The 13397-nt window shown below is 44.1% G+C and overlaps 1 protein-coding gene across 1 annotated transcript in view; it reads right to left on the bottom strand.

Annotated features, from left to right (window-relative positions):
* LOC311128067 (integrin alpha-1-like) overlaps positions 1-13397 on the bottom strand; it is an 86326-nt gene that overhangs the window by 3408 nt on the left and 69521 nt on the right. Inside the window, exons 19-29 of the mRNA XM_084160021.1 lie at positions 10644-10720; positions 10341-10467; positions 10131-10211; positions 3647-3723; positions 3442-3531; positions 3212-3320; positions 1108-1221; positions 787-891; positions 592-696; positions 403-498; positions 189-302 (exon numbers count right to left, since the gene is read on the bottom strand). Coding sequence (XP_084016147.1) covers positions 189-302; positions 403-498; positions 592-696; positions 787-891; positions 1108-1221; positions 3212-3320; positions 3442-3531; positions 3647-3723; positions 10131-10211; positions 10341-10467; positions 10644-10720 — 1095 coding nt within the window. The remainder of the gene's footprint in view (positions 1-188; positions 303-402; positions 499-591; positions 697-786; positions 892-1107; positions 1222-3211; positions 3321-3441; positions 3532-3646; positions 3724-10130; positions 10212-10340; positions 10468-10643; positions 10721-13397) is intronic.

Below are 13397 nucleotides of genomic sequence, written 5' to 3'. Positions count from 1 at the left end.
AAGAAAAAATTGAATACAACATAATTCACATCCGAATTTAAGTCTCAAGTTTGAGTTTAAGTATATAGATTTTAAAGTGTATTTCACACATGGTCACACATGTTGAACCTCTCTATAATGCAAGCCTGTGCTATTCTATCTCTTCCCAATTGACACAAGCAGACAGAATGTTGTGAACACACACATACCTTCCATAGGGCGAAGATGACCAGTGCTAGAATGAGAAGTCCTATTAAGATACTGACTATAATGATCCACAGTGGTATACCTCCTAGTGCCTCTTTAGACACCTGAATCTTCACCTGAGATAGAAACAAGAGTGTTACATGACCCAGAAAACAAACAAAGGACAACAAGCAAACACATAAAATCACATGAAAATGAATAGGTCATTGCACTCACATCTCTGGCGTTATTAGCGGTACTCAACATGAAGAGATCAGTGTTCTGGTTCTCCAGAGTGGCATGAACTATCATATGAAGACTGGTGAACTCTGCCTGCTCAGCAAATCATTGAATCAGATTAATGAATCAGAATCAGTCAGAAACAAAATCATTCAATGATCCATTCAATCACTCCATTATACTCACTTTGATAAAGGTGGGCTTCCACACCCTGAAGGTAACATTGACCTGGCTGTTGTTGGTGTGAGGGATGGAGCAGTCAAATGACTTACATGGGTGGTCCTTACAGCCCTGCAAGGAGAGAATACACACTGTGAGACACACACACACACGCGCGCGTGCACACACACACACACACACACACACACAGTGTTGACTCACCACCAGGAAGTCACTGAGGGTCTCTTTTTTAAGGTTGAGAGTGTGGACATTGTTGTGGTTGATCTTTAAAGGGTTAATCAGATCCATGGCATGGCATCTCACATCCTGTGGGAGACAGACAAGATCCATCAATAAATCAATCAATCATCAGTCAATCAATCACATTGGATCAAGTTGATCCACACCACTAAAGTTCTGCAGTCTGGTTGACTTCACAGTGTGATTATCTGTTGACTGGCAGAGAACCCTGTGCAGGGTACAGATAGAAACTCTACCTCTATTGTACAGTACATGTACCGTAGGGAGAGAGAGAGGCCTTACCTGTGAGGAGGTGACGTCAGTCAGGTAAAGCAGGACGTTCTCTCTGGGTGACAGGTACGGGTACGTCACCCTTAGCTTCAGAGGAGGAGCCACCATATCCACATCTTTTTCCATCTGGAGGTTAGAGATAGGGTTTTATAGCGGGAACCGGGTTAACAAGATTTCCCACCCAAACTCATTCTCGTCTCAGGGGAGAAATAATGTTGAGAAACCAGTAAATTATTATAAATGATTTATATGAGCAGCGTGACGTGAAATGGAGCTGTTAAATGATATGTCATGTCTAAATCTGTCTTCTCTGCTGCCTTCTCTGCTCTGATATCTGCATGACCAATCATCAACCCTCAGTGTGATTGTGTGTGCTGTTGTAGCCTATTTACTTACACGAAGTCGGCATAAATTCAAAGTGCTGCGTGCGATGGGTTCTCCTACCATGCCATTGCAAACAGCAAGTAGGCCTACGGGCTATTCAGATCAGCACTCAAACAAGATGGCCATAGCCTACCTTCCCCAAGAATTTCTCAACATATCACAACTGATGAGAGGATATGCCGAGAAAGAGAAGGGTAAATCAGCCGAGATGCAAAAATACAAAATATGCACGTGCGACATATCAACTCTCTGGCTTCATTCATACATTAGACCAATCATCACAATGGTAGCAGCCTACCATATTTGCGCAACATAAAGTCCCCAATAGAAAACATTCTTAGACTAATTGCCTGGCTTCTATAAATGTAATTGCTTGCTATGTGCAGGCTACACGCGACCTCTCGACGCAGTTACGGTAGACCATTTTTTTTGTTTTTCTTTCACTTAGTCCCCACACTCCCTCAATGGTCATGCTGCTCCCCCTATGGCCATTTCCCCCCACCCCCTCAACAGTCTTTACTCTGCCTCCACCCCAATGGACATTTATTTATTCATCACTGCTACAGTTGTTATGATATATATAGTGCTATTTATATTTCTACTGTTGTTTTTATGACCATTTTCTTTATTTTATTTCACTTAGTCCTGCATGTTGGAGCTCGAAGCCTAAGACTTTCACTGCACCCTGCAATCACACCTGCAACCCTGTACATGTGACTATTAAACATTCGGAATCATTGTCTAATCTCAATCGGATTATCATGAAGTAAAAACATCCATAACATTCCCAAATTCCCCCGATAGCCAGGTGCAAGGGGAGAGAAAAGGGTCAACAAGCTGCTTGACATCGTTCAGTCAAAGGTAGGCTAAAGCTAATGTAATTTTCACAAGACCTCATAATATTTGACCAGTCCGTCAACGGCACTTCATAGGCCTAGGCTATGAAGTAGCCTATAACTAGACTACATCAACAAAATAGTGTGGTAAATTTGAGAGAACTTTGAGTTGATTCAATTGCAAAAAGTACAAAAAGAAAATGTTAGATTCGTGTGTATATTTCTCCATTTCCAGTGGTATAATCATGTCATTTTTTCCCGCTAGTATTATAGGCTATGCTTTTAAATACCACTTCCGGTTTGAACAGGAATACCGGGATGCCCGGTAATTTCATGCAATTTTCTCCTGATTTTTTTGGGGTAGATTCTCTGGAAAAATATTAAACCCTAGTCAGAGAGAATCAGTAAGTCACAGGTCTTTCACTCACAATTGAATCACATGTTAGCCTCTTCAAAGCTGAGGCAACTCAGAATACTTGTCTTATTTTTGGTCACACCACTTGGCCATATCTAACCAGGTCTCTCACCAGACTCAGGGCGCTCTGACTAACCAGGTCTCACTATAGTATGAACCATGGTATTTCCAAGAATCCACATCTATACCATGGTAAAATGAGGCAATACCATGGTATTATTTAGGTGCATGGCAGTACCATCTTACTTAAAAGCTAAAATGATGGTACATTTCCATGATTCAGATCTATACCATGGTATACATGATGCAATACCAAGGTAATAAGTGAACGTACCATAGTAGTACCATGGTACATATTTGTAAGGGATGTCTTACTTTTGGGCACACCACTTGCCCATATCTCACCAGACTCAGGGCGTTCCGACTAACCAGGCCTCACTAGAGTATGACTGGGATGATACTGTATGTATGTATGTCTTACCGTGTAGCTTATCTTGACCACTTCTCCTATCACACTGGTGTGGTTGAAGACGCTAGGGTACTGCTCTCCCTCTTTCACTATGATGTGGTCCTCCTTCATGTGCCTGTCACTGAGAGATGGAGGGATGAGAAAGGAGATGGAAAGATATGGAAAATGGTCGAACTTTTTTTTTTTTTAATCTGTGAAAATAAGAATGTACTGTATGTGTTGCAACTGCTGTCTGTACTCACGCTGTGAATCTAAGTCCAGGCTCATACTTTACAGGGATGGAGATTCTCACAGTGTTGTCATGGAGGGTGGCGTTCAGTTCCTCACTGTCACTGTAGTAAGGGGAAAAGCCATTGCATTAGAATTTTGACATTTCAATACTTCTTCTTTGATCAATCATTTATTTTATGTTGTTTAGATTTAGTGTGACACCATGGCTTACTGTACCTGGTTGCAGTTACGTTGATCTGAATTTCCTTCCAGACATATGCAGGGTTGACTTCAAACAGGATCTTAAACACCTCCTGCAGAGAGAGAACAAGCAGACACATGAGTGGCCTGAAGTCTAATGGTATGAGGATAGATATGTATTATTGCAAGAATCATCTTATATATGTTCAGAGGGGACTGTGTGAATCAGGCCTTCATGGTCGAATTGCTGCAAAGAAACCACTACTAAAGGACACCAATAATAAGAAGAGACCTGCTTGGGCCAAGAAACACGAGCAATGGACATTAGTCCGGTGGAAATTCTTCCTTTGGTCTGGAGTCCAAATTTGAGATTTTTGGTTCCAATCGCCGTGTCTTTGTGAGACGCGGTGTGGGTGAACGGATGATCTCTGCATGTGTAGTTCCCACCGTAAAGCATGGAGGAGGAGATGTGATGGTGCTTTACTGGTGACACTGTCAGTGATTTATTTAGAATTCAAGGCACACTTAACCAGCATGGCTACCACAGCATTCTGCAGCGATACGCCATCCCATCTGGTTTGAGCTTAGTGGGACTATCATTTGTTTTTCAACAGGACAATTACCCAAAACACACCTCCAGGCTGTGTAAGGGCTATTTGACCAAGAAGGAGAGTGATGGAGTGCTGCATCAGATGACCTGGCCTCAACAATCACCTGACCTCAACCCAATTGAGATGGTTTGGAATGAGTCGGATCGCAGAGTGAAGGAAAAGCAGCCAGCAAGCAGTGGCGACCCATCATTCAGAATAGCTGGGGCAGAGACACATTTTTTTGCAAATATTTCTCTTTTTTGGGCTTGCCTGTTTTGCAAGTTATTTTGGCATTAATAAGTGTCTCATATCAGTTTGCAAACAATGTAAATAAAGCTGCATACAAATGTGGTCTCTTTTTAGTTTTCTTGAAAAAGGCAGCTCCAAAATGCAGGAGCGTTGCGCCGTGATTGGCTCAGTGTTCTGTCACTCATGGGGACACTACGTCACCGCCATGTCTAAGGTAGACTTCGAAAATGCAAGCCCTTTGGGTGCTGCCATAGAGTTACATTAGAAGTGCCCTTCAAAGAAGGCTCAAGGTCATTGGCCAAAAATAGAATTACGTCAAATCACATTATATACACAGTAGCTTTGATTGGACTGATCATGTCAACATCTTACTTTCAAAATCTTAGCTAGCAGTCATCATCATGAATCAAGTCGACAATCTACTGGCAAATCCTTTTTAATCCTTGTCATATGAAGATAAATAATGAAGAGAAATTATAGATAAAATCAGTGCTCGTATCGGTGCTCATCGGCCATTGGACATAAACATTACACAACAAGTTGGAAATCGCAAATTCAACAATGAGTGGTTTGGGGGAAAAAAAGTGACAGTGGCTAACTGCAAGCATTGCAACTGGGAAGTCGGGAACAAACGAGCTCTGACTGGGAAAATACGTTTTCAACGGTCATCCAACTCTGAATTGTAAATCCCGCCTCTTTCTTTGATGATAAAATGTGTCCACGAAGAACCGTCTCGCCACCTTCCTGTTCAACTGAGCACAGCATAACAAGGTGAGTCCAGAAATGTATTGTATGTTGCTGCATAAATGATGTAATATGCCAGGGAGATATGTATACTGTAGCTAAGAAAGTAATACTAAATGTATGTTGTGTAGTAAGCTGTTAGTAGCCCACGTGCCTCACCCTAATAATTTGGTCTACAGTCATGGTCAAAAGTTTTGAGAATTACACAAGTATTGGTCTTCACAAAGTTTGCTGCTTCAGTGTTTTTAGATATATAATTACAAGCATACCTTAAGTGTCAAAGGCTTTTATTGATAATTACATTTAGTTTATGCAAAGAGTCAATATTTGCAGTGTTGACCCTTCTTTTTCAAGACCTCTGCAATCCGCCCTGGCATGCTGTCAATTAACTTCTGGGCCACATCCTGACTGATGGCAGCCCATTCTTGCATAATCAATGCTTGGAGTTTGTCAGAATTTGTGGGGTTTTGTTTGTCCACCCGCCTCTTGAGGATTGACCACAAGTTCTCAATGGGATTAAGGTCTGGGGAGTTTCCTGGCCATGGACCCAAAATGTCGATGTTTTGTTCCACGAGCCACTTAGTTATCACTTTTGGCTTATGGCAAGGTGCTCCATCATGCTGGAAAAGGCATTGTTCATCACCAAACTGTTATTGGATGGTTGGGAGAAGTTGCTCTCTGAGGATGTGTTGGTACCATTCTTTATTCATGGCTGTGTTCTTAGGCAAAATTGTGAGTGAGCCCACTCCCTTGGCTGAGAAGCAACCCCACACATGAATGGTCTCAGGATGCTTTACTGTTGGCATGACACAGGACTGATGGTAGCGCTCACCTTGTCTTCTCCGGACAAGCTTTTATCCGGATGCCCCAAACAATCGGAAAGGAGATTCATCCTCCAAAAGTATTTGCCTCACTGTGCGTGCAGATGCACTCACACCTGCCTGCTGCCATTCCTGAGCAAGCTCTGCACTGGTGGTGCCCTGATCCCGCAGCTGAATCAACTTTAGGAGACGGTCCTGGCGCTTGCTGGACTTTCTTGGGCGCCCTGAAGCCTTCTTCACAACAATTGAACATCTCTCCTTGATGTTCTTGATGATCCGATAAATGGTTGATTTAGGTGCAATCTTACTAGCAGCAATATCCTTGCCTGTGAAGCCCTTTTTGTGCAAAGCAATGATGATGGCACGTGTTTCCTTGCAGGTAACCATGGTTAACAGAGGAAGAACAATGATTTCAAGCACCACCCTCCTTTTAAAGCTTCCAGTCTGTTATTCTAACTCAATCAGCATGACAGAGTGATCTCCAGCCTTGTCCTCGTCAACACTCTCACCTGTGTTAACGAGAGAATCACTGACATGATGGCAGCTGGTTCTTTTGTGGCAGTGCTGAAATGCAGTGGAATTTTTTGGGGGGGATTAAGTTCATTTTCATGGCAAAGAGGGACTTTGCAATTAATTGTAATTCATCTGATCACTCTTCATAACATTCTGGAGTATATGCAAATTGCCATCATAAAAACTGAGGCAGCAGACTTTGTGAAAATTTATATTTGTGTCATTCACAAAATCTTTGACCACAACTGTATTCTCCCCTCTTAATTTCACTTACTGTTCTGACTTGGTGGTACACATGTAGCCTATTACCTGTTTTAGAGAAATGTAATCATCAACTACTGTCACGCCCTGGCTCTGGGGACTCTTAATTGTTGAGCCAGGGTGTGGATGTTCTATGTTTAGTTTTCTATGTTTGGTTCTAGATCGTTTAGTTTCTATGTTGGCCAGGGTGGTTCCCAATCGGAGACAGCTGTAGCTCGTTGTCTCTGATTGGGGACCATACTTAGGCAGCCTGTTGGCATGTTAGGTTGTGGGATCTTGTTCCGTAAAGGTTTGTGTTGTGTTAACCTCAGGACTTCACGTATCGTTCGTTTTGTTGTTTTGTTCGTGTGTTGTGTACGTAATAAAATGTACGCTTATCACGCTGCGCCTTGGTCCGTCTCATCCGTTAACGATCGTGACAGAAGATCCCACCACCAGAGGACCAAGCAGCGTGCCCAGGAGGAGAAGTTGGCGATGTCCCAGGTGGGCGAATGGTGGTCATGGGAGGAGATATTCGCGGGCAGAGGGCAATGGGCAAAAGTAAATGCCCAGGCAGGAGAGGAGAAACGGCGCCAACCGTGCCGACGACGGACACGCGAGAGGCAACCCCAAGACATTTTTTTTGGGGGGGGGGGCACACGGCGTGGACGACGGGGCTGCTGGAGGCAGCTACAGGGCGAATCTGCGGACTAGGAGAGGAGGCCACCAGGTTACGGGGGCCATTGGTCATGAGGGAGAAGGAGAGTGTAGAGGCACGGCGAGAGGTACTGGTTAGGCAGCAGAGGGAGCGGAGGTTTATAAGGAAACCCAGTCCCGCTCCTCGCACCAAGCAAGTGGTGTGTGTCACCAGTCCGGTCCGGCCCGTTCCTGATCCCCGCACAAGGCCAGTGGTGTGTGTTCCCAGTACGGTCCGGCCTGTTCCTGTCCCTCGCACCAAGCCTGTGGTGCGCGTCGCCAGCCCGGTCCGGCCTGTTCCTGCTCCCCGCACCAAGCCAGTGGTGTGCGTCGCCAGCCCGGTCCGGCCTGTTCCTGCTCCCCGCACCAAGCCAGTGGTGCGCGTCGCCAGCCCGGTCCGGCCTGTTCCTGCTCCCCGCACCAAGCCAGTGGTGCGCGTCGCCAGCCCGATCCGGCCTGTTCCTGCTCCCCGCACCAAGCCTGTGGTGCGCGTCGCCAGCCCGGTCCGGCCTGTTCCTGCTCCCCGCACCAAGCCTGTGGTGCGCGTCGCCAGCCCGGTCCGGCCTGTTCCTGCTCCCCGCACCAAGCCTGTGGTGCGGGTCGTCAGCCCGGAGCCAGAGCAATCCGTTCCACCGGTGTCCAGTCCAGCTCCGGCCAGCGGGACCAGACCAAGGGCGCAACGGGGGGGGTAGAGAGAGAGTGGTGGTCACGCCCGGAGCCGGATCCGCCTCCGAGGCGGAATGCCCACCCGGCTCCTACTCTGTTGTGTTGGTGTGGCGCGGTCGCAGTCCGCGCCTTTGGGGGGGGGGGGTACTGTCACGCCCTGGCTCTGGGGACTCTTAATTGTTGAGCCAGGGTGTGGATGTTCTATGTTAAATTTTCTATGTTTGGTTCTAGATCGTTTAGTTTCTATGTTGGCCAGGGTGGTTCCCAATCGGAGACAGCTGTAGCTCGTTGTCTCTGATTGGGGACCATACTTAGGCAGCCTGTTGGCATGTTAGGTTGTGGGATCTTGTTCCGTAAAGGTTTGTGTTGTGTTAACCTCAGGACTTCACGTATCGTTCGTTTTGTTCGTGTACGTAATAAAATGTACGCTTATCACGCTGCGCTTTGGTCCGTCTCATCCGTTAACGATCGTGACAACTACTGTAAGAGCTTTCATTGTTTGCTTATATGCCCCCTTTATTTATCCTACGGTTCTGACTTGGTGTACAGGGAGAACACTGTAAGAACGGCCTATGTTCTGAATTCTGTCACTGTACATTTCAAAAGTGCTTCACAAATAGTTATATTGACTGCGTCCGTTGTAGCTCGCTCATTAATGTCTTAATCGAAATTACGAATTGCCTCTAATCCGCTTGTCGTCCCCTTATGCCATAGTTTGTACATCTCAATTGTCAGTAGAAACCACATTTGTTTAAGCAAGTCAGCCATATCAGCTATGTTTTTTTAAAAGGCAGTAAATGAGGCTGAATGAACTGTTTCGCTGCCAGACAAGGCTCCGCTGATAGCCAGGTGTAGCAGTGGTAAGGTGTTGGGACTGCTGTTGGGACTCTGCTGTTGGGACAGCTTTATGTAGGCCCTAACAGTTTGTGGGCACCGTTTGCCACCGTTATAGTGCAATTAATGACTCCAGCCAACCTAGTCATAGACTGTTCTCTCTGCTACCGCACGGCAAGCAGTACCGGAGCGCCAAGTCTAGGTCCAAGAGGCTTCTAAACAGCTTTTACCCCCAAGCCATAAGACTCCTGAACATCTAATCAAATGGCTACCCAGACTATTTGCTTTGCTCCCCCCCCCCCTTTACGCTACTGCTACTATCTGTTTATTATCTATGCATAGTCACTTTAATAACTCTACCTACATGTACATATTACCTCAATTACCTCGACTAACCGGTGCCCCCGCACATTGACTCGGTACCGGTACCCCCTGTATATAGCCTCGCTATTGTTATTTTACTGCTGCTCTTTAATTATTTGTTACTTTTATTTATTTTTATCTTTTAGGTATTCTTTCTTAAAACTGCATTGTTGGTTAAGGGCTTGTAAGTAAGCATTTCACTGTAAGGTCTACACCTGTTGTATTCGGCGCATGTGACAAATACAATTTGATTTGATTCGTGTTGTGGCTTTGCTGGCTTGCATCTCACTTATTTTTTTTGCCCCACCAAGATTTACATGCTAAAATTGCCACTGCCAACAAGTGCTCAGCATATGTGGGAACTCCTTCAAGACTGTTGGAAAAGCATTCCAGGTGAAGCTAGTTGAGAGAATGCCAAGAGTGTGCAAAGCTGTCATCTAGGCAAAGGGTGGCTACTTTGAAGAATCTAAAATCTAAAATATATTTAGATTTGTTTAACACTTTTTTGGTTACTACATGATTCCATATGTGTTATTTCATAGTTTTGATGTCTTCACTATTGTTCTACAATGTAGAAAATAGTAAAAATAAAGACAAACCCTTGAATGAGTAGGTGTGTCCAAACTTTTGACTGGTACTGTATATATTGACAAATAAATATATGGGGGATTGAAAATGATGCAGACAATTACATTGATGGAAGCTACAATCTATCTGCAATATTAAAGCTGATCTTCCCCCTAAAAAATGTATAAATAAATAAAAATATATAAAAATATAAATAATAATAAAGAAACGTCTTACCTCTACATTGCTTTTGAGGAATGGATATCCCACAGCACACTCAACTTTGGTATTATTTAGACTGCAGTCTTTTTCTTTGGGCTGCGGAGTAAATGGAGAGATGTCAATGTCAAAACACATACTGACAGAAATTATGACATTCTGATGTTCAAGATAGTAGAAGTTGATATGAAGCCACACAACTGGTATGAAGACAGAGAGCAACCTCACCTCGACCTTGACGTAGTTGATGTTTTCAATAAAGCTCAGCATAACTTTGGTGTTGTAAGCGTTGTCTTTGCTGTTTCTAGTGGTGATCAGAACGTGGAACTTCTCCTTGTTCGCTTTGATCACAAGACTGCAAAGAATAGGAAAGTTACTACTGTAGCAGGGTAAATGTAATGTTGGCATTTCAACTAAAGTAACACAAGGGGGCGCCAAAGTACAATACAAGGGCAACATAACTGCTACTGAACTGCGACATAACTGTTGACAGTTTGATGGACTGAAGGAATGCAATCATTGTGGTAATACCTTTGTATACTTGGCACAGCCTTCAGCGATAGGTCAGCTATGCACTTGTCATCGCTCCCACAGTCCACCAAAGGAATCTAAATGACATGTGCATGGTTACAAGAAATATACAGTGGAAGTCGGAAGATTACATACACCTTAGCCAAATACATTTAAACTCAGTTTCTCACAATTCCTGACAATTAATCCTAGTAAAAATGTCCTGTCTTAGGTCAGTTAGGATCACCACTTTATTTTAAGAATGTGAAATGTCAGAATAATAATAGAGAGAATGATTTATTTAAGCTTTTATTTCTTTCATCACATTCCCAGTGGGTCAGAAGTTTACATACACTCAATGAGTATTTGATAGCATTGCCTTTACATTGTTTAACTTGGGTCAAACGTTTTGGGTAGCCTTCCACAAGCTTCCCACAATAAGTTAGGTGAATTTTGGCCCATTCCTCCTGACAGAGCTGGTGTAACTGAGTCAGGTTTGTAGGCCTCCTTGCTCGCACACGCTTTTTCAGTTCTGCCCACAAATGTTCTATAGGATTGAGGTCAGGGCTTTGTGATGGCCACTCCAATACCTTGACTTTGTTGTACTTAAGCCATTTTGCCACAACTTTGGAAGTATGATTGGGGTCATTGTCCATCTGGAAGACCCATTTGCGACCAAGCTTTAACTTCCTGACTGATGTCTTGAGATGTTGCTTCAATATATCCACATAATTTTTCTTCCTCATGTTGCCATCTATTTTGTGAAGTGCACCAGTCCCTCCTACAGCAAAGCACCCCCACAGCATGATGCTGCCACCCCCGTGCTTCACGGTTGGCATGGTGTTTTTCGGCTTGCAAGCATCCCTCTTTTTCCTCCAAACATAACGATGGTCATTATGGCCAAACAGTTCTCATTTTTTTTCATCAGACCAGAGGACATTTCTCCAAAAAGTACAATCTTTGTCCCCATGTGCAGTTGCAAACCGTAGTCTGACTTTTTTATGGTGGTTTTGGAGCAGTGGCTTCTTCCTTGCTGAGCGGCCTTTCAGGTAATGTCGATATAGGACTCGTTTTACTGTGGATATAGATACTTTTGTACCTGTTTCCTCCAGCATCTTCACAAGGTCCTTTGCTGTTGTTCTGGGATTGATTTGCACTTTTCGCACCAAAGTACGTTCATCTCTAGGAGACAGAACGCGTCTCCTTCCTGAGCGGTATGACGGCTGCGTGGTCCCATGGTGTTTATACTTGCATACTATTGTTTGTACAGATTAACGTGGTACCTTCAGGCGTTTGGAAATTGCTCCCAAGGATGAACCAGACTTGTGGAGATCTACCATTTTTTTCTGAGGTCTTGGCTGATTTCTTTTGATTTTCCCATGATGTCAAGCAAAGAGGCACTGAGTTTGAAGGTAGGCCTTGAAATACATCCACAGGTACACCTCCAATTGACTCAAATGATGTCAATTAACCTATCAGAAGCTTCTAAAGCCATGACATCATTTTCTGGAATTTTCCAAGCTCTTTAAAGGCACAGTCAACTTAGTGTATGTAAACTTCTGACCCACTGGAATTGTGATACAGTGAATTATAAGTGAAATAATCTGTCTGTAAACAATTGTTGGAAAAATTAGTTGTGTCATGCACAAAGTAGATGTCCTAACCGACTTGCCAAAACTATAGTTTGTTAACAAGAAATGTGTGGAGTGGTTGAAAAACAAGTTTTAATAACTCCAACCTAAGTGTATGTAAACTTCCAACTTCAACTGTAAACCATGTACAAGACAGACTGAAATAGTTAAATGCATTCCTAACATTTGGGACATGAGATCCCATTGGTTCCCAGTGGCATTGGAATGGTGACAAGATCAACAGTGTCTTCTCCCAAGAATGACGATCTGGGATGCCATACAATGTCTCAGGGAAAACGTAGCGCTTTCGTGTGATAACTACAGTATGTGTGTGTGTGTGTGTGTGTGCACTCGTGTATTTGTTCCAACATCTCTGCCCTCCACTCTACAGTAGCAGGACCACTTCTCTAGTGTAACAGAAGAACGTCCTCCATGACCCTGAGTAGTATGTTGTACCAGAGATACTGTATATAACAGTGGAGGCTGCTGAGGGGAGGACGGCTCATAATGATGGTTGGAAAGGAGCGAATGGAATGGCATCACCATGGAAACCATGTTTGACGTAATTGATACCATTCCACTCCTTTCGCTCCAGCCATTACCACGAGCCCGTCCTCCCTAATTAATGTGCCAACAACCTCCTGTTTTATAGAATGACGAGATGGTCTTGTCTCCGCCCAAACAATGGGAGTCGTCCCAAAGACGGGAAGGCAGGTGGTTTGCTTATCGGTCTGCTTATCGGTCTGCTTATCACTGTATTCCTGTGTGGACAGATGTTGACGGGAGTGTACCCTCTCACTTCGGCACTTCCTCTCTGGTTATACTGAGAGAGGTGTGGTTTGTTGATAGCATGAGAACTCAGGCCTGAGAACCAGTGAACATGTGCTAACTTTACTAAACAGACATGTAACTTGGATGTAATCACACCCTGTTTTGTGTTGAGGAATTTGAGGCTTCAAGGAATCCCTGTTCTACCACTGCGTTATTATCCAGCCACATGTTTTGGCTCTCTGTCCGTCTGGCAAATAGCTCATAAGAACTATGTGTGTGTGGGAGCTCCATTATGGAAACAGGATAACTGCCTGTCAGTGTTTTAAAGCTAATAAGCCTGCTATGAACTAGTGAAGGATGGAGGACAGCTGTT

Source organism: Coregonus lavaretus (assembly GCF_964263955.1).
Source record: "Coregonus lavaretus genome assembly, chromosome: 4".
Classification (NCBI taxonomy): domain Eukaryota; kingdom Metazoa; phylum Chordata; class Actinopteri; order Salmoniformes; family Salmonidae; genus Coregonus; species Coregonus lavaretus.
Note: the sequence above shows the minus strand (reverse complement) of the source record. Positions and strands in the feature narration are given on the sequence as shown.